At 38.8% G+C, this 23,102-nt stretch overlaps 3 protein-coding genes across 5 annotated transcripts; 2 read left to right on the top strand and 1 right to left on the bottom strand.

Moving 5' to 3' along the window:
* The first annotated feature begins 1,119 nt into the window (after positions 1-1,119).
* On the top strand, positions 1,120-5,370 carry LOC103940810 (AT-rich interactive domain-containing protein 1-like). Of its 3 annotated transcripts, none has more exons than XM_048565424.1 (3): positions 1,120-1,400; positions 1,894-3,149; positions 4,078-5,370. In XM_048565424.1, the coding sequence occupies exons 2-3, from the start codon at positions 1,899-1,901 to the stop codon at positions 4,912-4,914; spliced, it is 2,088 nt and encodes a 695-aa protein (XP_048421381.1). In that variant the 5' UTR covers positions 1,120-1,400; positions 1,894-1,898; the 3' UTR covers positions 4,915-5,370. The 3 variants fall into 3 exon arrangements, with proteins under 3 accessions (XP_048421381.1, XP_048421380.1, XP_018501416.2); XM_048565423.1 differs by having other exon boundaries at positions 1,881-3,149; XM_018645900.2 differs by lacking the exon at positions 1,120-1,400 and having other exon boundaries at positions 1,407-3,149.
* Positions 5,371-9,029: 3,659 nt separating this feature from the next.
* Positions 9,030-11,107, top strand: LOC103940811 (ubiquitin-conjugating enzyme E2-23 kDa-like). Its single transcript, XM_009350990.3, has 6 exons — positions 9,030-9,191; positions 9,297-9,376; positions 9,709-9,823; positions 9,911-9,963; positions 10,053-10,181; positions 10,782-11,107. Exons 1-6 carry the CDS (start codon positions 9,148-9,150, stop codon positions 10,910-10,912), a joined length of 552 nt encoding a protein of 183 aa, XP_009349265.1. The 5' UTR covers positions 9,030-9,147; the 3' UTR covers positions 10,913-11,107.
* A 187-nt stretch (positions 11,108-11,294) lies between these two features.
* Positions 11,295-22,557, bottom strand: LOC103940813 (ATP-dependent helicase BRM). Its single transcript, XM_048565170.1, has 14 exons — positions 21,884-22,557; positions 19,511-20,818; positions 18,020-19,372; positions 17,461-17,573; positions 17,095-17,182; positions 16,902-16,988; positions 16,630-16,722; positions 16,464-16,547; positions 16,177-16,380; positions 15,464-15,706; positions 13,837-15,390; positions 13,201-13,752; positions 12,631-12,882; positions 11,295-12,217 (listed from the first exon to the last, which is right to left on the bottom strand). The coding sequence occupies exons 1-14, from the start codon at positions 22,082-22,084 to the stop codon at positions 11,582-11,584; spliced, it is 6,768 nt and encodes a 2,255-aa protein (XP_048421127.1). The 5' UTR covers positions 22,085-22,557; the 3' UTR covers positions 11,295-11,581.
* Between the last annotated feature and the right edge of the window lie 545 nt (positions 22,558-23,102).

The following is a 23,102-nucleotide window of genomic DNA, read 5'->3' as shown; positions in this document are numbered from 1 at the left end:
GAGAGATACTTTGAGAGAAACTATGAACTTGAGAGAGTTCTGAGTAGTAAGTGGCGATTATTGTTTTCCCTGTTTGACTTGGCTATTTATAAACTTGAAACCCTAGCAAGAAACCGGGAGGGGAAGTTGCAAGCCATATTAGGCAAACCTTAACATTCTGCTAATGATGGTGTAGTCGCCGCAGTCCTGACTACTAGTAGTCACAATGGTCCATGTTGGTAATGCCCAGATGCACCACACACCTAAGGGGAGACTCCCCATTAGGCTGAGTATGGCCCAGTGACAGGACATGTCATAGGTATGAAGCACCTTTGGTACGTTAGTGGCCCAAAGGCTTAGTACCCACAGGGCAACAGGTGCCACCTTCCTTCTAAGAGATCAAACAAGTGCCACGTTCCCTAAGGTAGCCTCTGGTCTGCTAACAACATCAAGGGTAAATCTGTTATAAAGAGCATAAAGTCCATATGTCATTCTCAAATACGCTATTTTGTCTTTTTAATTGAGATTATATTAAATAATTACTAGAAACTCATTAGGAGTATGTTTGTTTTGATTGCTCTCTTTGAAAAAGTGTTTTCTTTTAGTTTCGTCCTGGCGTTCAGATCTTTGTGTGAAAAGGGGTGAAGTTGTTTTATTTTTTGGATATATTTGACTTGGTGTTATGGGGTTATGGCAGTGATTAGGTGATGCAATTAGACCTATGAGCGTCATAATCTCTATCCTAATACAATTTGAGAGTTTTTTGTTCTCCCACAATCTTTGTGTAACACGAGATTTAGCGATTCTATTGATTCTTGTAATCTTGTGATTCTAGGTGAGCTCGGCTTTCAAAGAAGTGCTTGAAATCTACTTATTGATTTGCGGTTAATTGTGATTATTGTAATATTTTTAAATCTAGTTTGTAAAGACTTTTTTGGGATTTAGTCGTTACAAATCATATAGATAATTTTAATTATAATTTAAAAAACGATTTTCTCCAATACAACCACTTAAACCTAAAGGGTCAAGCCCATCGTAACTCAAGCACCTAGTAAATAATTAACCAAGGTTAGTGGGATGATGTGAACTATAAATATAGGGGAATAGTGGCCCTCCCTCAAAACCTATGAGCTTTTCAAAATCCCATTATTTTTCATCAAAAACTCTCTCACACCTCAACAAAAAAAAAAATAGAAGAGTTGGGTTTGGGGTGGGAAGTGGTGGTAACATATCAAAGAGAAAAGAAATGAGAGAGACTCTACTTTCTAGAGAGTAGAGAGAGAGAGAGAGATATAGAGGCCAAAAGCCCAAGGTGTCAAGCATCAAAGACTCAAAGAAGACAACCCCAAAGGGAAAGCAAAGGCTCAGTCACCAAAAATCAAATGCAAAAAAACCCTCTAAAAAATACAACACCAGTACTGGTATGGTTTCTCTTTTCACTCTCTCTCTCTCTCCCTCTCTCTCTCTCTCTCTCTCTCTCCCTCCTGTATGTATGTATTATTAGATTGACCTAAATTGTGGATTGTGGGTCTGTTTTTTTCTGTTCAAAAACATGGAAATTTTTATGCCGTCTCTTTCTCTCCCACACGCACACAATCGCACGCCCAATCATCAATCCCTGCAATAAAAGAAGGGCCGGGGCTGAACAAATTTCTGATTTTCATGGGGTCCAAACCCGGTAACGTTTTCTTATGGATATGGCTCTGTTTCTTTCCAGCCCTAGATATAGATCTATTTTCCCGCCAAAATTCTGTATTCCATCTTAATCCGTACCAATTTCATGTATTTCTCGTCAAAATCGATTCTTGTGTTTGAATTTTGAAGTGATTTTCTATTGCCCTCTGTGGTTTTGGGTTTTGTTTTTTGTTGGAAAGAAAAACAACCAGCGGATTGCTTTTTAGGGTTTGAATTCAGAATCCATGGCAGGGTGGTCGTGGGTAGCTGGTGAGTCCGCTTTAGATTGCGCCGAAACCCCGAAAGAGGACCGGACGGACGACTCCTCGGCCGATCTCGAACTACCTCCGAAAGCTCCAAAACGGTTCGTTTTAGACGTGCCCGATAAGCTACGATGCTGGTTCGATCAGTTCCTTGGGGTTTTTCTGAAAGAGATCTCTGCCCAAGACTTGCTCCGGCCTTTGCCTCCGATGATCGGTAATGGGCAACGGGTGGATTTGCTCAAGCTGTTTTGGATTGTGAGAAGGCGAGGTGGGTTTCGTGGTCTTTCGGAAACCGGGGTTTGGGACTCGGTGGCTGAAGAGTGTGACTTGGGTTTGCGTCTTGGCTGGGCTGTGAAATTGGTTTATGTTAAGTACTTGTATTTGCTAGAGAGGGTTATAGAAAAGAAGGATTTTGAATGGAGTTTGGCAAGTAGTGACATTGATTTGGGTGAGCATTTGATGGCCTTGCAGGACGAGTTTACAGAGTTCTTCTCAGATATGCCTGATCGAAAGTTGAAAGACGGGGGTTACCCGAATGTCGAATTGTCATCTAAGAGTTTTAAGGACAGTAATGAGGTGGGAAGTGCGGTAGCAAATTCAGATAGGCTCAAGAAAAGTGGTGTCAGTGACGAGTTTCTGGATTTGGATACAAGGAATGTGGCGAATGTTTTGAATGCTGGAAAATTTGGCAATGGTAATGTGCTTTTGTCAGGTGGTGGCATGTCATGTTTGGTTGTGGATTTAACGAATAGCATGGAGGATGTTGACAAGTTGCGTGACAATGATGAGGTAAAAAGTGAGATGGGGGAATCAGGTGGAGGGACGAAAAATGATGACGTTGATGAAGATGTCATGATTTTGGATCCCTCTGCTGTTGAAGAAGTGAACTCTTTCCGTAAAAGGAAGCGAGAGTTGGGTGGGAGCGAGGCGGGGGAATTGCTTAGAGGGAAGAAAAATGACAGCAGCGATGAACATGTAACGTTTTTGGATGCCTCAACAGTTGAAGACGCGAGTCCTTTTTGTGAAAAAGAGCAAGAGTCATTGTGTAGAATGTTGAATTGGGTTAGAATGATTGCAAAGGATCCTTGTGATCCTTCAGTTGGTTCATTACCAGAGAGGTCAAGGTGGAAGTCTTTCGGGAAGGAGGAGAACTGGGTGCAGGTTTTGCAGGCTCGAGAAGCTATATTTCTGAAGAGGCATACTGATTCAGGTCCTGAACAGTCTAACTGGCAGGTATATCAACATATGCTATGTGCTATAACTTTTTAGATAATTGGAAATATTTACTTGCATGTGTACATTTGATAATATCTTCAGGTTAAAGTTGTATACACGTATGTGTGTGCAAGCACGCATGCATCGTTTTAATTTAGTCATGTTTTTAATTTGATTGCCTTTATTGCTGGGACTGAATTATCTATTCGCATTTTTTGTCCCTTTGGGATATCGAAATGTTATTGTTTTGCTAATATTATGCCTTTCTTGATAAAATAGATTCACATTAATTTTATATATGCTATGCTGGTGAATACGCGAGTGTGCTAGTGTATTCTATTTTCAGGATGTATATTTTTTATTTTTAGAAAATATGCATATGTCCTTCCCTGCAATGCAGTTCAACAATCAAACCGTCTATATTGTAGCTCCTTCTTCAAGACCCTAAACTCTGTGGTCATTTAAAAATGTGCAAAAAAAAAAAAAAGTCACAATTAGGTAAAATTGAACGACAGTGAAGATAATTAAACTGCTAAGCTGTTGTTGATAATCCTTGCACGAGAAGCGAAAAACTGAATGGTTCCCATCATTGGATTACAACCTAGAAAAGGATGTCCTTATTTTTGCTTATACTGGAAAATGCTTCCTAGTATAATATTTAAACTGGTCTGACTAGTTATACCCAACTAGTTAATTGTGAATTGTTTGTAACATAATAGATATGCAACACTTATAGGGTAAATGGCTTCTTTTGTATTGACAAATTGTAAGACAATGTTTACCTTCAGATAAAAATAGATATATTGATGTAATCTCCATTTATGTTTGATAGTCTTTCTATCTGGTGCCGTGGTTGCTATATTCAGATATTGGTTAAACCGATAAACAACATACTTATCTTCATATTTTTTTTCCTTTTGACATTAAACCATGTTCCCACTTGTAGAAGAATCAGAGGATGCATCCAAGCATGTACGATGATAGTTTTGGCTCCGCTTACAATCTTAGAGAGAGGCTAAGGTTGGAGAAGAAGCTTCTTTCAGGAGGGAGAACGTCACAATCAGGAGCCTGTTCAGAGTCATCCTCGGCCAGTGACTTGGACAAAAATAGTCCTGGCATGGCAGGGATGGAGGATCAGTTGCGAGGAACTAGTGATTATTCTCCAAGCCATATTCTTCTGGGGTCAAATTATCAAGCTCAGTTGCCAGAATGGACTGGTAAGGCTTCTGAAAGTGAATCAAAGTGGTTGGGGTCCAGGATTTGGCCATTGGAAAAACCAGAGCACAGATATCTCATTGAGAGAGATCCTATTGGAAAGGGAAGACAAGAGTCTTGTGGATGTCAAGTGCCAGGTTCTATAGAATGCGTCAGATTTCACATTTCCGAGAAACGGCTAAGAGTTAAGCGAGAATTGGGGGCAGCTTTCTACCACTGGCAATTCAATCAGATGGGCGAGGAAGTTGGACTCACTTGGACAGAAGCAGAAGGAAAGAAGTTCGAGGCCATAGTAAAGTCAAATCCTTCATCTCTTGGATTGCATTTTTGGGATGAGATATATAAGTCTTTTACTAAGAAGAGCAGGAGACAATTGGTTAGCTACTATTTCAATGTCTTTCTCTTGCAGCGTAGAGGATACCAGAACAGGTTTACTCCAAACAACATTGATAGTGATGATGAAGATTTAGAGTCGGAATCAATGACTAACGGTTTTGGGAATGAAGAACACATGTCATCAAAATCAATATTAAAATCCCCACATAAGCCACATGCAAAACACAGATAGCTATTGGAAGGGCACTTTTTGGGGAGATTGTGAAGCCTGGTATGTCTGGGGAATGTTTCCTTAATGTGCCAGGAAAGAGGCATCAGGGCCTTTGAAATATAAAATTATGAGGTATAAAGATATCCATTTCCAGAAGTGATTTTGAAGCTTTTTAATGACGAACTCGGGCTTGGAAGCGCAGCTGTGGCAATTCAGAGCAGCAATGATGCTCTCTAAGTCTTGTTCGTTTACTCCACCTTCTGAGATGCAGGTTTTTCATTTTTTTTATGGACGTTTCTTTTAGGTTTTTGACAGCAAAAGCTGATTGAAAAAGAAGCCTTTGGGAATGAATACAGGGAACAGCGAAAATGGTTAGATGTAGTCTTGTAGATCCTAAACAGTGGTCTCAGTCACAGAACTTGTAATTGCAATTGCGGTGGTCTATGAAATTGGTTAATTGAATGGATTTTGCTCTCAGGCATTTTTGTTTTGGTTTATGCATTTGTCTGTTGATTGATCTTTTGATTATGTATGTGGTTGTCATTGTCTTCTTGTTGGATAGGCGGATCAATGCTTTTACTTGGTAACCTTGTTGGTACCTTGGCATGCATCTTGGTGCATGCAGGAATGTCTTGTTAAAGATGTTGCGACTTTTGACCTCTCATGCATCGTGATTTGTGAGTTGCACTTGCTCTGTTGATTTCTCTCCGGATCCTTTTTAAAAGGATTCTAGGAATCCATGAATCGTGTTCGTTTATTGTACATTGTGCAATCAACTTTCGTCGAGTACTGTTTGTGTTCAATTTTAAATAAAAAGATTTAAAATGATTTATGATCGTACGATGAACAGACACGATTCACGGATCTCCCGTTCCTTACAAAGAGGATCCGGATTCTTCTGTTGCATCCCATCTGTGCGTTTTTAGCACCTTTTCAACTTGTTTATTCAACTAACACCACAACCAAACATCACATAATCCACATTAGAGGAATAGAAGAAAAAGAAGAAAACAACAAGCGACTTGTAGAGGGCAGCCAGCCATCTTGATTTCATGTATTAATATGGATAATTATTATCTTATAGATCCAATGACTCAAAGGTTAGGCACTGTTAATTATTCAATATTATGGTTTGGTAGTATTCTTATTCATTTGTAAGTGAGATGTTTTAGGTTCGAATCTCATGGATGACGAAATCAATATCAAACTAAGTTGTCTATTGTGTGGCTTAATCGAACTTCTCCTCACTTAACGTAAAATATATCGTTGTAAAAAAATAAAAATGGTTAGGCATTGTTTGTGTACTTCTTGATATAGAATAGATATTTCCTTTTGACATCGAACAGAGAAGTCGAGCAAGCATGAAGAAGTTTGCACTCTCGGTTATTTCCCCAAGGCGGAAGACTATTTTTTGCGATGTCGCTATACTAATAGTTAATTGATACTGATCCGAAGTTTGATTTAGGCTTACATAAAAATCTGAAGCCCTTAAATAAAATAATGAACCTAATTGCTCAATACTATTTTCTTCCATCGTAATGATTGGTCACTGTACGCTTTAAGGAGGGATTTGGATCCTCTCCTCAGAGGGTCCGAATCCTGCTAACTAATAAATACGGACCGCTAGATCAAAATCTAATGATTACAAACAGAAAGATCTTCTAAAAGTTATAATAATTGTAATCGTTGGATTTTGATCCAACGGTTCGTATTTCTTGGTTAGCAGGATTCAGACCCTCTACTCAGGAGGGGATCCAAATCCTTTAAAGAGCACTTTGAAATGTGGAAGCAAGCAACTTGAAAGCTGTCCTTATTATGTAGGTGGGTTTATTGGGTAAAGTGGAAACTAAAATTTTAAATTTAATTTGTAAAATAAGTATGGTAATTAATGCTTAAGTAATAATTTAATTATCAACAATTACATCATTTGGTTGTAAATTTAGTTTTAAAAATTTGATCTCTCTAGTATTATCCTGATTTAAATTTAATTATTTATTCATTCTATAAGCTTGTTTTGCCATTTATTATACGTCACATTTCACTTGTTGAGCATTGGCTTGATTGGGACCAGGAGATTGGACCATGTGACAATAACTTGTTCCACTTTATCTTTCATGCTTAGATTTTAAGTTTTAGGACATTGGTGTGCCATGTTCTGTGATTAAGAAATGAACATAAAAGTTGTGCTATGCCATGATCAATTGTTCAAGCAATTATATTGAGTTGTGCGTGTTCGTGTGAGTGCGGATTCTGACGCTCAATTAGTAAGATTTTTGAAAAATCAGTGGTCAGAAATCGCTGACACGTAAAACGTTGCCAAAACTTGCCCCAGGCAGGGTTTGGTTGGGCAAAGAGGAAAGGGTGAGTTAGGTTCTCTATGTCAAAATCCATCGTTTAATGTAAAGGAAGCCCCGTGAACTCCAAGATTGTGCTTCACCCACTTGCCAAGATATGCTTTAGGTGCCCTTTAAACTTATTTGACCCCACATCATCCTCTTCCCTTGCCTTACAGATCGTATCTAAGAAAATGGGTGTTATATTCTGTGTCTAAATAAAATTGTAAATTTCATTTTTAGTAGGTTTTTATTTCAATAAAAAGGAGATCAGTTTTTGACTTCGTCATGACAGTCAATCATTTTAGGGGTCGAAAAGACTCACAAAGACATTTTAGCCTTCTCCTGGCCATCGTGTGATTCACCAGTGCCAGAAATCGAACCTATGATGTTCCGTGTGGAATACAAGCCTAGAATTAGTCCCCAACCACTAAGCCACCTCGTGGTGGTTTCATTTTTGACAGTTTGATATATATATATATATATATAGGAGGTCTTTCCTAAAGAGATCCCTATTTTTTTTTTTAAATGGGGATCCATTGTGAGGCTCACACCACAATGAACTTCAATGATCCGCACCGTCTATTTTTTAAGTTGCATCTCTTAGATCATCCTTACAAAATATTAGCCAAATCGGAAATATTTGAGACATGTAATTGAGTTCAAGGAAATTGACACTAAAACTAAAAAAGGGGAGATTGGTTACTCTTACCACCAGTGCCAAAGCATACGCACAACCTCGAGTTGGAAGGGACGCGAGACACCTAACCGCCAAGAAATTAACAAACATTTTGTTCTATGAAATAATGAAATTTCATCGTTATAATAAAATAGGCAATGGTTTCGGATTAAATTAAATTTTTACAAGAATAATCTATGAATCAAGACTTTACAAAACAGACGATTCAGATTGTTAAAGTTCGTCATGTAATATATATATATATATATATATATGTTATATAGTTAAAGTGTTCATGTGACCAAGCCAAAATTAGAATTAAAATGTTTAAAAGTAACAATTTTGGTAATATAAAATACATGACAGCAGAACATTAAACCCTAAGTTAGAGATTTAAGTTAAAAACTCATCATAATGTTAAGGAAAAACAAATCACTCGTCCCAACCATTAAGTTTCTTTGTTCACATAGAATGTAAAAAGTGCCTCATATCAAAACATCATCTTTATTTATAATATCAAAGCAGATTAATCAATGCACGATGTTAAAGATTAATCGTGTTAAAGATTAATCGTGGCACAATGATCATTCATTTTTCTTCTTTTTTAAAAGGAAAGACAATTGATGACATAATGATCAGTCATGAATAGACATATTTATGATTTGTCATTTTTTTAATTTATAACCTTGAAAAGGACAAGAATTAATGATGTCATGGGGAATTTGGAAGGAGGCGTTGAGTAATGTTTAATTAATCTGTTTGAATTGGCAATTACGTGTGGTTGGGAAGAGTAATTTTATATGAAAACTATTGAAAATTGGTTTGAAAACTCTGAGTTTTAAAGATAAAGAAAAAGTAAATGGTAAAGTGAATAGTATCAAGATTGATTTTTTGATGTAAAAATATGATTTTTCGTTAAAATAAACAGTATTATAAAATTTTTCTTAAAATTCTCAAATTTTATTGGAATGAATAGAATTGTTTGACAAAGAAGGAATCTTTCGAGAAAGTGCAACCAATGTAAAGCGATCAGTATAAAAATTTAAAAAGTGGGTCCTGCAAGAAAATTTCAGCCATCATTTTTATTTGATTATCTTCTACTTTTCACTTATTGTTTGTCTAAACCGTTTTCTAGTTCTCTCAGTTTGCAAGAAACTCCTCTCTCTCTCTCTCTCTCTCTCTCTCTCTCTCTCTCAGAACTCATAGCACAGAAGAACACAGAAATTGACTTGCCCCAACACCATGTCTTCCCCAAGCAAACGCAGAGAGATGGACTTGATGAAACTGTGAATTTTCTGATTATATAATTCTTAATATTCTGTGTTTTTCTCAGATTAATATTGTTTTATCTTAATTTTCCTTCCTGTTTTCTTTTCCTTGTGTTCTATCAGGATGATGAGTGATTACAAGGTAGAAATGATCAATGATGGAATGCATGAGTTCTATGTGGATTTCCATGGACCCACTGACAGTATACCTTCAAAACCCTTGAGTTCTTTTTTTCTTCTAATTTTTAGAGCTACTCCATGATTTTTTTTTCTTGTATTTTTGTGCTGATTTTGATTATTTCTTGATTGAGCTAATTTTTGAATTTATAGATGTTATGAGTTGTAGATTCTTGATTGGAAATCTGGAAGAAATCTAGCACTTAATGATCAAAAAGAAATAAACTTGCTCTATGTTATAAATGTGTTTGATTTGATAACAAGTTCTAATGGAATTGCTCTAATTGGATTTGATAATTTGGGTTTGCAAAGTAGCTACTTGAATTGGCCTTTTCGTCGATATCATGGATTGTGGCAGGTATTTATCAGGGAGGTGTGTGGAGGATAAGAGTTGAGCTACCAGATGCTTATCCCTATAAATCTCCCTCAATAGGCTTTGTCAATAAGATGTACCACCCAAATGTTGATGAGATGTGAGTACTAAACTAACCATCATAAATTCCTACTATTCTGAATTGTGTTGCGCTGTCGATTAAACGATAAGAGGAATCTAATTTCAGGTCTGGCTCAGTTTGTTTAGATGTTATCAATCAGACGTGGAGCCCCATGTTTGGTAAACACATTTAACCAGCCTTACTTTTTATACCGAAATCCAAGTTTTATTGTTGAAATTATTGGTCTTACATCTGCCTGTGTTTCCAGATCTGGTAAACGTATTTGAAGTGTTCTTGCCACAGCTTCTCCTGTATCCCAATCCGTCTGACCCTTTAAACGGAGAGGCTGCAGCTTTGATGATGCGTGACCGACCTGCTTATGAACAAAGAGTTAAAGGTATTTTTTAGCTTCTTGTCTCCCTAAAGTTTTGGCTTCAGTGTATCCTTGTCAAGATTACTAGGTTAGTGCTAATTAGTGTTAAACCTTTTGTTTGCGGGGTATAAACCTCAGAGTGTTGACATAATAATGCTTCTCTTATTCATACAGTGTGAACTGAAGTGTTATGTTTGAGAAGTAAACTTAAGACAAAAACAGAATAGTTATCAAACGGTCCCTGGATTTCTGCATTTATGGATTTTTCCAATTCCTCGCTAAACAAGACTGTTGCATTTTCTTGATCGATTATTCTTTGCGTTTTATTTCTTGATCGATTATTCTTTGCGTTTTATTTGACTGGTGAAATATGGATCTTGTGGAATTTGAACAGAAATTTACTTGAATCCTGAACTGGATTGGATTTGGGCAAGCTAAATCTCAATCGGCTCCGAGTTTAAGTCCAATTCAAATCACATTCTTCTAATTTAACTATTGGATTCGGCTATGTCAATGTGCAAGTATCGATACTTCATACATAGATTAGATCCTGTTGATATATACACAGCTGTTGCATTGAATTCCTGTAACTTTGGACGTGACTGCTATTGCTCAATCATACAGAATTCTGTCTGAAGTATGCCAAGGCTGAGGATATAGGAGCTGCCCCGGAAGAAGAATCAAGTGACGAGGAAATGAGTGATGCTGAATCTGATTCTTGCGACGATCAAGTTGCAGGACAAGCCGATCCATAGGGATTTCAGGTCCCTTGTTTTATAACCGTTTGCATCTCTGTACATGATGTTGTAGCCTTTTCTTAATTCATCCCAACTCCAAACAAGACTGGATATTGGGAAGGGAAAGAAAATTTCCCAGCTTGTATCAGTTTCCTTTGCCCTTGTGAATGTATGTACCATTTGTGTTCATGCATCAATCGTTCGTTTGCTTTATTTATCTGGTGTCTCGAATCAATGTTCTTAAACATGTTGGTCCATAATCTGCACACGCATTCTCTAACTTCAGCCGGCGAAATCCGGACGACTTCCAGACCCCATGGCATGGGTACGCTCACTCTAGTGTCCCATGCTTATGATATCATGTCATAATATGTCAATTCATTGGCACGAATCGCCACAATGATAAACATGAAATCTTCAAGATTTGGTACCAAGGGAATGTCTTACTTTACAAAGGTCTGCTCTCCTCTCCTCTATCAGAGGGAGGGTAAGACCTGCGAGCCACGCAAGTTTTAAGAAACAACTACTGAGAATTTTACGAAAAAAAGGTGATGGTAAACCAAGACCTACACTGTATGAACAGTCTGGCTAACTGCGCTTATGCCACTAAATCTATGAACAAGATGGAGAAGAAGAAAAGGAGCGACGTCGTCTTCCAGCACATCATCTGTCAATCCTTATGCGGAGTCATAAATGGCTCGGGCGTCTCTTTCCAGAATCTGTCCTTAACCTCTTCACGGGATTGGCCCAACCGACCGACCCTCCACCCTTGTTCGTCGGCTGACCAGGCTGGTTAGCCCACCCTTGCGAATGGGGGTTCTGTTTTGGAACTGAATTTGGACCTGGACTTCTAATACTGCGACCCACGCTTGGGGGTGAAACAGGGCCAGCAGATCCAGTCCTGGTCTTCACCACGGACTTCTCCCTGTCTTTTCTCTTTTTCTTGCAGATAACCAGATCCCCTGGATGAGCAAGCGGTGGAGAATCATCCTGGTGATAGTGGTCCCGACTGTTACCACTTCCACTCCCAAGTCTTGATTCCTTCTGGAGCATATGGCTTCGCACCCTTGTGTCTTCGCCGTTGAAAATTGGTGCACGTTGTTGTGGCTTCTGTTGGGGGGTTGAGTCAGGCTCCACCTCATTTATCAGTTTGTGTCTCTTGCTTAGGCCAACAGTTGCCGCCCTAGGGGACGGAGCATTGCTGGTTAAAACTGGGCTAGTAAATGAGAGTGCACTTCTGGCTTCTCGAAAATCAGTCTCCGCAAAAGCTATTTTCAAGATATCAAAGAAAAGATCATGTACTTTCCTGGCTTCAGTTCTTACCTGTGCATCATTGTTAAACCCGAGGCTGTCAGTTCAATTTATTGGAAGACTGCAGACCATAAGTACATAAATGCATCTACTAACAGCAAAGGAAGGAAATCTGTCACTTGCACATACAATTGAAAAATACAGGCATTCATAAACTATCAAAAGTTTAGGGTTTTTGTGGCCCTCAAACCTTTAAACACTTTACACACTTTGGCTACAACACTATCAACAGGTTACTTTTCTGTAGCCATGTTTTAACCAAATCCAGTTTTCTGGATGTTGTACAAGATGTATGTTTTAGCATACAGAGATGAGAGACAATAGTTAAAAAAAATAAAAATAAAAGGTAATTAAGACAGAATGGAAATGCAGTGAATCAGTATACCAATGAACAAAGGCAGAACATCAAAACTTGAGCAACTTACCTCATAGTTAAACCCATAAAACTGCATTCCATTTTTCAACATAGACTGCACATCGGACACAAGCTCCATTACTCCAGCATACTCCAACCTCTCTATCCGCTGATCAATCTTTCGTAAATCCAAGAGATTATTTCCAGATCCACTTGCGTAACTAGAATTTTCAATGCGCTTCCACAAATCTGTTAGTAAAGGTACTATCTGAGGACCTTCCTTGTCTATTCTCCTTTGGAACTTGCTAATTACATTCTTGCACTGCAAATGTAGCAATATTAGTTAGACTTCAACAAAGAATTGCAAGAGAAAAACCATAGCCAAAACAAAATAAACAAAGAATAAAGGCCAACACGTGTTTACATTTACACGCCACACCACATCTACCAGTATAATTATATACTGATGTTTCAGACGTACTGCATAAACAGGAAGCAGGCACCTTATGACATATTATATATCTGTGTGTGCGCGCGTGTGCTAGTGCAAGTGCAAGCAGCAGATAAGGGCAGCATTTATCACCTCAAAAATCAGAACACAGCAGTAATTTCAAACAGAATATAGGAGACAAGTGCATACCTTTCTCTGGACGATCTCAGACATTTTTGTGCCATAAACAGAAGTTCCACTAGTATTCCCAACTTTTCCATCCCAATTTTCTCTGTGGGGTTCAGCAGCATCTTCCGCAGGATCAGACATGCCATTTGATCTGCCAGATTTAGGTGAAACATGCACTTTGGACATATTAGAGCCTCTCCTAGGCAAAATTCGCCTAGTTTTTGAAGATGAATCACTTTGGTCGTGCTTTACAGCATGGGGCTCTCCATATGTTTTGATTTCAGAATCAGCCCTTGACTGTGCTTGAGATTTATGGTCCACATGAAATGGCAACAGAGATGAATCTCCCCGTTGAAGAGATGGCGTCTCACTACCAGACTTCTCCTCTGGCCTCTCTATGGTATGACGAGGGCGAACCCGAAGGCTACGCTTCCTCTTGATCTTGGGTTGCAAAACCTGTTCATCTTCACCTTCATCACGGTCATGATTCGAACTTCCAGATTGTTGGTGGTCCAAATGGTCCACATGAGAATCACCCGATACGACAATCTCACCTTCCTCTACATCATCTTGCTGGAAAACACCAAGAGACATTAGTGAAATAGCACACACAAACAACCCAACTATAAAGAATCAATACAGAGAGATAAGACATACCATCCTCTTTGAAGCAGATCCCGGCCTACCATCTAAGGCAGACAGGGACCCAAATTTCTGAGAAGAAACGGGAGACACTGTCTGCATCAATCTCCGACTGTCTGAGGATGATCCTGAGGACCCAGCTTCTTCTAGTATGTGGTTGTTTCTAACTCTTTCTGAATCCTTGGGATATTCGTATCCACCATCACATTCAAGGACATCCTCTTCCACTTGTTCCTTAATAATTGGTGTTGCCTCAACAGCACCACTATATTCATCATCCTCTAACTCTTCAACTTCTCCCTCTTCTTCATTCTCATCAGAACTTGCTTCAAAGTATTCGCCATTGTCATCATCTAACTCCTTGTAGCTAGGATGATTTTTCTTGGGCCGCCCCCTCTTTCTTTCAGTTTTCGGAGATGAACCAGAGCCCATTTCAGTGGACTCCAAACCAGCATTGCCACCCAACAAAGTGGTCTTAGATGGTCTTTTTGATAAACTGGCAATCACAGCGTTTACTTCGTTTGTACTGGTTCGAAGCCATTTGGGGAGCTGGTTGTACCTTGTCATTTCTTCAATCCAGTCAAGTTCTTCGTCCATCTGATCAAACAATTCAACTTCTTCTTCACTTCTAGCAATCCTGCGATTTACCTCCTGTAATGAGGGAACATCATGAAGAGTTTCTTGGTACCTTTCTTCATCATGCAGTAAGGTTTCCAGAGTCATACGTCTCTCTTCATGAGTTGTTCTCTGGTCAAAACGCCCAGCATTGATAACCTCATCAGCCATGTCAATCTTGTACTGTTGAATATTGTTTCTTATGAGGCTCTCAATTGATCCGATATACCGGTCCTTACCAGCAAGGTCATCCTCTGAATCAACTGTACCTCCACTTCGTAGTTCATCCTCTTTCTGATGGCTAGCCATTTTGTCAACAACTGCTTCCAAATAGATGACCTTGACCTCTCTCTTCTGTCCAATGCGATGGGCTCTAGCAACTGCCTGCTCTTCATTTTTAGGGTTTGGATCAGGATCATATATGACAACTGTATCAGCAGACTGGAGATTAAGACCCCGACCCGCAGCACGAATACTAAGTAAGAAGATAAAGCAGTCTGAACCAGGTCTGTTGAAATCCACTATAGCTGACTCACGGTCTTCTAAACTGGTTGTTCCATCAATCCTTCTGAAGACAAGATGACGCCACTGCAAGTATTCTTCCAAAATATCAAGGAGTTTTGTCATGGTACTGAAAAGAAGTACTCGATGCCCTGTTTTTTGAAGTTTAACAAGGATCCTGTCCAGGATCCATAATTTCCCACAGGATCTTACAAGAAAATCCTTGGAAAAATCATTGAAGAACGGGTAATTGAGCAGCGGATGATTGCAAGTTTTTCGCAGTTCCATACATCTATTATTTAATGTTTTGTACACTTTGGGCTGGTATTGTGGATTTTTTTGAATCCTTAGCTTCTCTTCTTCAGGATCCACTCGAATAGTGCCTGTTGATTTGATCCAGTCATATACAGCACTTTGAATGGCTGACATTCTACACCTCAAAACGATGGAGATCTGCAAACAAGCATCATTGTTAGAAATCAACCACAGTAAGAAATGATTACTAAGGATAATCGCTAAAGCATACCTTAGATGGGAGTGCACCTTCCACATCTTCAACACGCCGCCTAAGCATAAAAGGCTCTAAAATTTGATGAAGTCGGTGAATGATGATAACTTTCTTTTCAGTTTCAAGCCAGTCATCTTCTGCATTTGGTGTAGGGGCTTCCTTTTGAAAGGGTTTTGAAAACCAGTCATGAAATGCTTTCCGATTATCAAATACTTCTGGAAGAAGCAGATTTAAAAGTGACCAGAGTTCCTTTAAATCATTCTGTAATTGAAAAGTTATTCCCACATCAGCTCAATTCAAAATAATAAAACAATAAAACAAGGATAAATACATACACATAAGCAACCAAATGATCAAACAGATCATTAATCTCATTCATGACTGACACTTCTAATTTATTTTGAACAGAATAACATTTCTAAGTTCAATGAATTAGGTTCTCTATTTTAACTTCATAGTATATTGGTTTTTCATGCCTTGTATTTTCAAATAAAATAAGAATAAATCGCATGCTTCCATTTATGAATAGACAAATTAATCAAAAAGGCTATCAAATCAAATCAGCAGCTAAATATTTTCAGCCATAACTTAGTTAGGTCTATCTATCAAAATAAAGCACATATTATGTTTGCATCTACAGAAAATTGCATCCTCATCAAGCATTTCTTGACTTCTTAAAAAGGAAGTTAAATAATGTACGTATACGAGTGTTGCGACCTCTCTTAACGAACCTGCAATGGTGTTCCTGTCAAAAGCAAGCGCCTTTGGCAACGATACCTATCAAGATCACGTGCTAGAACCGATTCCCTGTCTTTCATCCTTTGTGCTTCATCAATTATTATATACTTCCAATCAATTTTTGAGAGTTTAGACCGATCATACATAATGAACTCATAAGTTGTCACGAGGACATTAAACTTCAAGGCACAAACCTCCTACATACCAAATAGCAAAAGGAAGGTTAACATTGTTCTAGAATTCAAACATTTAAGTAGATAAAAAAATTGGTGAATCGTACTTGAGAAAACAATTTTGCCCGTTGATCCTTCCCACCAACATAATAAATGCATGACACGGATGGAAGCCAAGTATGCAACTCACTCTGTACAGGGAACTCAGTTAGGCATCATAGCAAATGGTAAGCAATGTAGATATTGTAGAAGTAGAACAGCAAATAAACTAACCTTCCAATTTACCAAGACAGCATTTGGAACAATTATGAGATGCGGCCCATAGTTCCCTTTGAACTCCATTAAATATGCAATCAATGCCATTACCTGCATGAGGATTATAGATCATTTAGGTAAACTCAGAGACTGCAAATGGAAACATGAGACTCACTCCCCCACATATGGCCAATACGAATATATGATATATCAACCGCAAAAGCTGTGCACCATAATAAGATTTGGCTTTTCATGTCTGAAGCAAGGCACTGAACAGAAGAGAAACTTACCTGTACTGTTTTCCCAAGACCCATTTCATCTGCTAATATTCCATTTAATTTGTTGTTATACAGAGAAAGCATCCATTGCAACCCAACCTGCGGAATCAAACAGACAGTCAAAAAAAGGTCTAGTATGCTACAAAAGCAATGGCGACTGAAGGCAAAACGTAAATAGTAAATATTCTTAATTGCAGAAACCTACAAGTTGATAGTCTCTTAAGTTTCCAGTCCGTAACATCGAGGGTTGCCTTATGACCCTTTCATTCACAGCATGTGCAAGACTATAATACCTGAAAATATTCATGAAGAATGAGAAACAAATAGTAGATATTGATTATTATACATATGAAAGTTCATTCACAACACATAAGAGAGCTCTTCTTTAAAATAAAAGTTTTTGAAACAAATGGATAGTGCAATATGAGAAGTACAAAATTAAGAAATATGAGAGATAGATATGGTAAGTTACTAGGCCACTTTAAAAGCAAGCACAAGCAAAAAAATACATCTCAAGAGCCAACCGCAATTCAAATTCTCTGTTATCAAGCGAAGCCAACGATAAACTTACTTGTTAACAGATGAACTGTCTCTAGGTGCATTCATCTCAATAAATCGATTTCTAATCATTACTTCCTCTCCAGCACAAGCCGCTGCCGTCCTAACTTCTTCCTCTGAGAGACCCTATTTGTAGACACAGATTCCAACATGGATAAGTAACAGAGAACAGGATCAGCATGGTTTACCACAAGAAGAAAAACTTCGTGGAGAACACTAGCAACCTTTGCACTAACCTTTGCATTTAAACCTTTTCACTTTGACAAATGCCACGTCATTTTTTTTCACAAAAATCAACTTTTAATGCTTTTGCTTTTGGCTGGGAATTAAAGATGGAAAACAGGAAATATAATTTCAAAGACATTACATGTCTTCATTACTTGTGTAAAAATGACACCTGGCATTTGTTAATGTGAGAAGATCCAGATGCAAAGGTTAGTGCAAAGATTGCTATCATTTCTCAAACTTTGTACCCATATAGGAACAGGGTTCTATTAAAAGATCATGTGAAAATAAAAATTCAAGAATGATAAAAATAAAAAGTCCAGTGGGGAGAATGAGGGAGACCAAACCTGTAAACGTGCAGCAGCTGCAGCAGCATTTGCTGCCTCTTCCACTTCTTGCTGATTCTTAGCTGATGTTATTTTACTTCCAAGTTTATGAAGATATTCCTCAGTCTGACTCAGGAAAGATGATAAAACAGCATATCTCTCTGCTGCATCCCCTGGGATACTAGTCTGCTGTTCCAGCAACATTTCCCTGTACCTTTCAACATCATTATTCTTCAGTGCTTCCATCCTTTTATTCCTATGATCATCCTTTCTCTTCGAAAATTCCCTCAACATTCTCTCATGATATTTGGCAACTCCCCTGTTACGTGCAGTCCGTGCATCGCGAATGGCCCAGTGAGCTTCTAGAAGCTTCTTACGCCATTGGAAAATAGATTTCAGTTGCTTCTCTCTCATTGCTTTCTGAGAGGCCTGCACTTGCCTAGACAGCTCCATCCGCTGACGTTCGCAAAGCCGAACAAACTTCCGATAAGGCCTGTCAGGCATTGCCATTATTTCCTGCTGATGTTGATCAATTTCATCTCTTAAGCGTGCCTGTAAATCTGAAAGTCGAAGCTTTTTTTCTTCAATTTGCAACCGCAAGACAAGATCGGGCCTAATCCGTTTCCTTTCCAAATTTACTGCCAAAAGACCACCAATCTTCTTGATATTTTCTGTCCTCTTCTTGTTAAGAACTTCCACACCTTCCTCAAAAACAAGATCTTTGACGTCATATGCCAATGTTAGATTATTGTTGTTGTTGTTGTTATTGTTTACCATCACCCCTGAACCTAAAGAGTCATGTTTCCTAGTGAAAAAGGGGAAATCAAAAAGAGGTCCATGATACTTTCTAGCAGAGCTAACATCTTTTGGCAGTGGTACAGTGCTTGCTTGTGCAGGCTTTTTAACTTGCATGACATCAGATACAGCGACCTGTGTGACCTGTGATGCAACAGACTTCCCCCTATCAACTTTAATCTCACTTCTAGCAGAAGCTTTTTGAATACCACGTTCAACTTCATGGTCTGACTTTACAGAAGATAAAGTCGAATGCTGCTCTTCTTTTCCAGAAGACACCAAAGGAGTAGGTTCCTTCACCACAGCGAGCGCTCCTTGCACATGGACTGTTGATACAATTGCTTTCTCTTCTCCGGCAAAAGCTTCCTCTTTTGCACCGTTCTGTGCATTCATTGATGCCACAGCCTGTGAATCTTTCTCATTGGACTCCATATGACGCACATGATCTTCTAAAGTTTTCCCAGAAGATTTATCATGAATATTTCCTCCTCCAGGAAGCAATTGCTGCTGTGGCTGCATCTCAAGAGGTGGTGGAGCAATAGCCCGTAGAAGTTCTTGAGGGAGTGTGCCTTCACCTTTCTATCAATCAATGGGAAATGGAAGTAAGCAACACGTTCATTAATCAACTCTAAAGCATCTGGAGTTTCATAAAATGTACAAACTAAACATACAATTGAAAATGCAAAAAGGAAGGGAGAAAAACAGAGAATAATGCACCTTGAGTCGCCTAAATGCTAGTATTTGTGCTTTAAGAACATGCAGCTGCTGTTTAGTGAACCCATGGCGTTGCTGTCCCATCTGAGTAGCCAGTCCACCTTGTGACTGGCTCTTGTTGCCAGAAACCCCATCATTAGGAACTACAGCTTGTGGAGAAGATCCACTCAACTGTCGATGGTATTGCATCTGCAAAGTTTCTGGATTGTTTTGTGAATTTTTTACATGAAAAGAGTGATCCACCCCCTGGCTTGTGTTTGCGGATGACACTGTGGGATAGGTAGAAGTCATTCCATTTCCAATAGGATTTGACTGCCTAGGTGGCATCTGGTTTTCTCTGCCATGAACAGAAAACTGCTGCATAGGGCCGTTACTATTGTTAAATATGCTACTATTTGAACCTGAACCAAACGGGTTAGCCGCAACTGTCTGCTTTGCTTTTGCAGAGCTAGACTGTCCAGATACATCACTTGATGTATTAGCACGAGGAGAACTCTCAATTGCTACTGGAGGAGAAGTAACCTGTTGCTTTGACACTGGAACAGGTGAGGATTGTGCCCCAATGTTGCTTTCATTAGCTTTTTGTTGAGCAGAAATCCTCGACTGCAACAGTGGAATGAGCTGTGACATTAAGTTTGCATTTCCAGGCTGTGAAAGATCAATGTTGTGCTCAAGTGCAAATGCTTGCAACTGATTAACCAACGCAATCTGGTTATTTGGCATGGTTTGGCCACTTGGCTGAGACTGTGGTGCCAACATTGGCCTTAACATGTTTCCGGGCATGAATTGACCCATGCCTGATGGTTGGGCTGAAGGCTTCGAGTCACTCCTTTGGTCAGAGACTGATGGCTGTCCTTGGCCAACCTGCTTTTCTCCACGAATAAAGTGTTCCGTCAAATTCTTAGAAGACGATGCTAGTGCCTGACTAGGTGCCTGATTAGACATGACTTCCTGCATTTTCATATTTCCCAATCGCATGTCCTGATCCTTTCCAGATGGCGGCCCCAACAATCCCATTTTAGCTTGCTGCTGAGGTTGCATTGTCAAACCTGACTTCTGCTGGGCAGCCTGAAAAGCATACTGAAGATATGCTTGATGAACTGGATTTACCGCTTGCTGGTCAACACCTTGACTACGACTCTGTCCATCCTGGGAGCCATGTTGTTGAGCCAAATCAATGAACTTCCTAGATTGTTGAGGCATTTGACTGGAGCCGCCCCCTCCCAAAACTCCTTGCAGACCAGCAGCTTGATATGCTAAAAGAGCTTCATTCCCTTCAGGTTTTCTTAAAAATTGTTGTTGGTGTAATGGCTGCATGAACAATAAATTATGAAAACCTTAGTCACATTATCAGTTCATACAAGAACCTGCTTACAGTAGTGACAGGGCCAAAAATCCAAATAACAAATATCCCCCAATACCGTTCACATAACTTCAATTCAATGATAAAGAACTATGCAAGTCTAGCAGATGATTGATATCTTTTAAGTTAAAACAAAGACTTGAACAAATTCCCGGAACCTGAAAAGATTTCCATTACAAATGTGATCCTACCAATGCACCAGAACAATGATTGTACATATCAGATTCAAAGTTCTGAAAGCCATGCCATTTGTACTTAGTGCTAGCTGTACCCGCCATAGAGCTAGTCATGTAAAACTAATAACCAAAAAGTTAAAATAAAAGAAAATGTCCACCATAACAACATAACATGACCAAAAGAACCCAAGGCTCATCCTAAAAGAAAGTTATAGGAAAAAAGGCTTATCTTAGCTTAGCTAAAAAGGTGGACTAAGCAAATTAAACCACATGGTTCCTCTTTTAAACATAAAAATCAAACTTATCATAAACTTTAAGAGCAGTAAAGCAGATGAAACAAATACGAGCTGGACAGGGTCATCCATAATTGAACACCATATATAAGGAATGGATGACAGTAAAACAAAACCAGAAGCAGACGCCACCTCGTCGTCGTTAAACTCTTCTGAATTTAATGGAAGCAAAAGTCCATTTCAAGTTACAGTTAAGCAGCTAAAAGTGCAATGTCGCAATCAGTTCCCATTACAACCTGCCTAGTTTGACTCCTCGAAACCCTAAACAGCTCTAATTTAAGAAATCATGTAAGCAAACCAGCTAACTTACCATACCCACAACACACAGATGCATCAAAAACAACATTTCACTGCCTCCCATTTGGAACAACACTCCCAATTAGAAACCCAAATAATGCAACAATCATTAACCAGGCCAAAAATGACAAAATTAATAATGACCCATCTGCAGAAACACTCCAAACTCCAAAACCCACATTCCAATTCAACTAAATTCTCACCAAAACAAAAAACAAAATTTCCAGCCACACATATCAATCATTACCTGTCTAGACCCCAATTGCTGCTGCTGCTGTTGTTGCTGCTGCTGATGTTGTTGATGCTGCACCGAATCAAAACCCAGTTGCGGCGTGGACACGGCCGAGGACGATGAAGATGGCGAAGCAGCCGATGACGTCGATCCGGCACGGCCAGCAGGGCCCACTCCCCGGCCGGGCCCGCCTCCCCCTCCGCCACCAGACTGCATGCACCTCAACCCAAATTCACACGCATCCAACAAAAACCCAAATCACCAAAAATAAGAAATTGGAAAAAAATGAAAAACCCAAAAAGGCTCAAAAAAAAAATCAAATCCCACCAAAATAAAATTCCAACTGAAACCCTATCAGGACCCTCGGATCCCAACGTTCAAAAACACCCCCCGAGCTCAAAGCGCTCTCTCTCGAAAACTCTCTCCCTACAAAAACCCAAAAAATTAACGCGAAAATTTCTCAGTGGGGGCTACAGACCGACGGATCCTAGAGAATCGAAGTTGACGGGTGGAATCGGCGACTCACCTCACTCCTCTTCCAATTTTTGGCGTCAAACCCTAGCGATTTTATTTTCTTTTTTTTCGAAAATTTTATTTAAAACTCATTTTTCTTTGTTTTTTGGATTTAATTCTTTACCATTTCACTCCTCTCTCTTATTTTGTGCTCAGAGCTTTTGGTGGTGGAAGCACTTCTCTGCTTTATATGGGTCTTTTCTAACTGTGCGGGGTTTCGTCCGGTTGACTGCCGTTAGGTATTTCCGTAGAGGGGTAGAACTCGCAATTGACCCCTGTTTGGGTTGTTATTACGGAAGTGCCACAATTGGCGCATGAATTTATTACTCTCTGAATTTATTACGGAAGTGCCACAATTGGCGCATGATTTTATTTCTAACATGCTGATAAAATAATAGAAACTTCATTTTAATTCTTAGTAAATATGACTTTTAGATTAAAACTATAAGTAAATCAAAATTTAATTTTAGTCTCTTGATACATTAATAACTTTATTTATTAATTATATTTTGATTTTTTAAATTATTTCTCTTTTTCTTCCTAATTTTTAATATATTAATTTTATTTAATTATAATTTTCATTTCATTTATCGTAATATATTTTGTTGTAAACATTTAGATAAACTAATTTTTGTTATACAATATATTTCGATGTACTTTGTTTTCTTTATTTAGATACGTTAAATTCATTATAATAGATTCTCGTGTATACATTTAAGTA

The sequence above is a fragment of a genome, unplaced genomic scaffold (genome assembly GCF_019419815.1).
Source record: "Pyrus x bretschneideri cultivar Hongxiangsu unplaced genomic scaffold, Pyrus_bretschneideri_v1 Contig4, whole genome shotgun sequence".
Taxonomy (NCBI): domain Eukaryota; kingdom Viridiplantae; phylum Streptophyta; class Magnoliopsida; order Rosales; family Rosaceae; genus Pyrus; species Pyrus x bretschneideri.
This window is presented reverse-complemented; position numbering and strand designations above follow the sequence as displayed.

Coding starts and splice junctions, on each gene's coding strand:
- LOC103940811 (XM_009350990.3), top strand. CDS start 9,148: ATGTCTTCCCCAAGCAAACGCAGAGAGATGGACTTGATGAAACT. Junction 9,377..9,708: donor TTTCCATGGACCCACTGACA/GTATACCTTCAA, acceptor GGATTGTGGCAG/GTATTTATCAGGGAGGTGTG. Junction 9,964..10,052: donor GACGTGGAGCCCCATGTTTG/GTAAACACATTT, acceptor CTGTGTTTCCAG/ATCTGGTAAACGTATTTGAA.
- LOC103940813 (XM_048565170.1), bottom strand. CDS start 22,084: ATGCAGTCTGGTGGCGGAGGGGGAGGCGGGCCCGGCCGGGGAGTGGGC. Junction 17,574..18,019: donor CAGCTGCTGCACGTTTACAG/GTTTGGTCTCCC, acceptor GTCTACAAATAG/GGTCTCTCAGAGGAAGAAGT. Junction 16,723..16,901: donor GTCTTGGGAAAACAGTACAG/GTAAGTTTCTCT, acceptor ATCCTCATGCAG/GTAATGGCATTGATTGCATA.
- LOC103940810 (XM_048565423.1), top strand. CDS start 1,362: ATGCAAAAAAACCCTCTAAAAAATACAACACCAGTACTG. Junction 1,401..1,880: donor AAAATACAACACCAGTACTG/GTATGGTTTCTC, acceptor ATTGCTTTTTAG/GGTTTGAATTCAGAATCCAT. Junction 3,150..4,077: donor CTGAACAGTCTAACTGGCAG/GTATATCAACAT, acceptor TCCCACTTGTAG/AAGAATCAGAGGATGCATCC.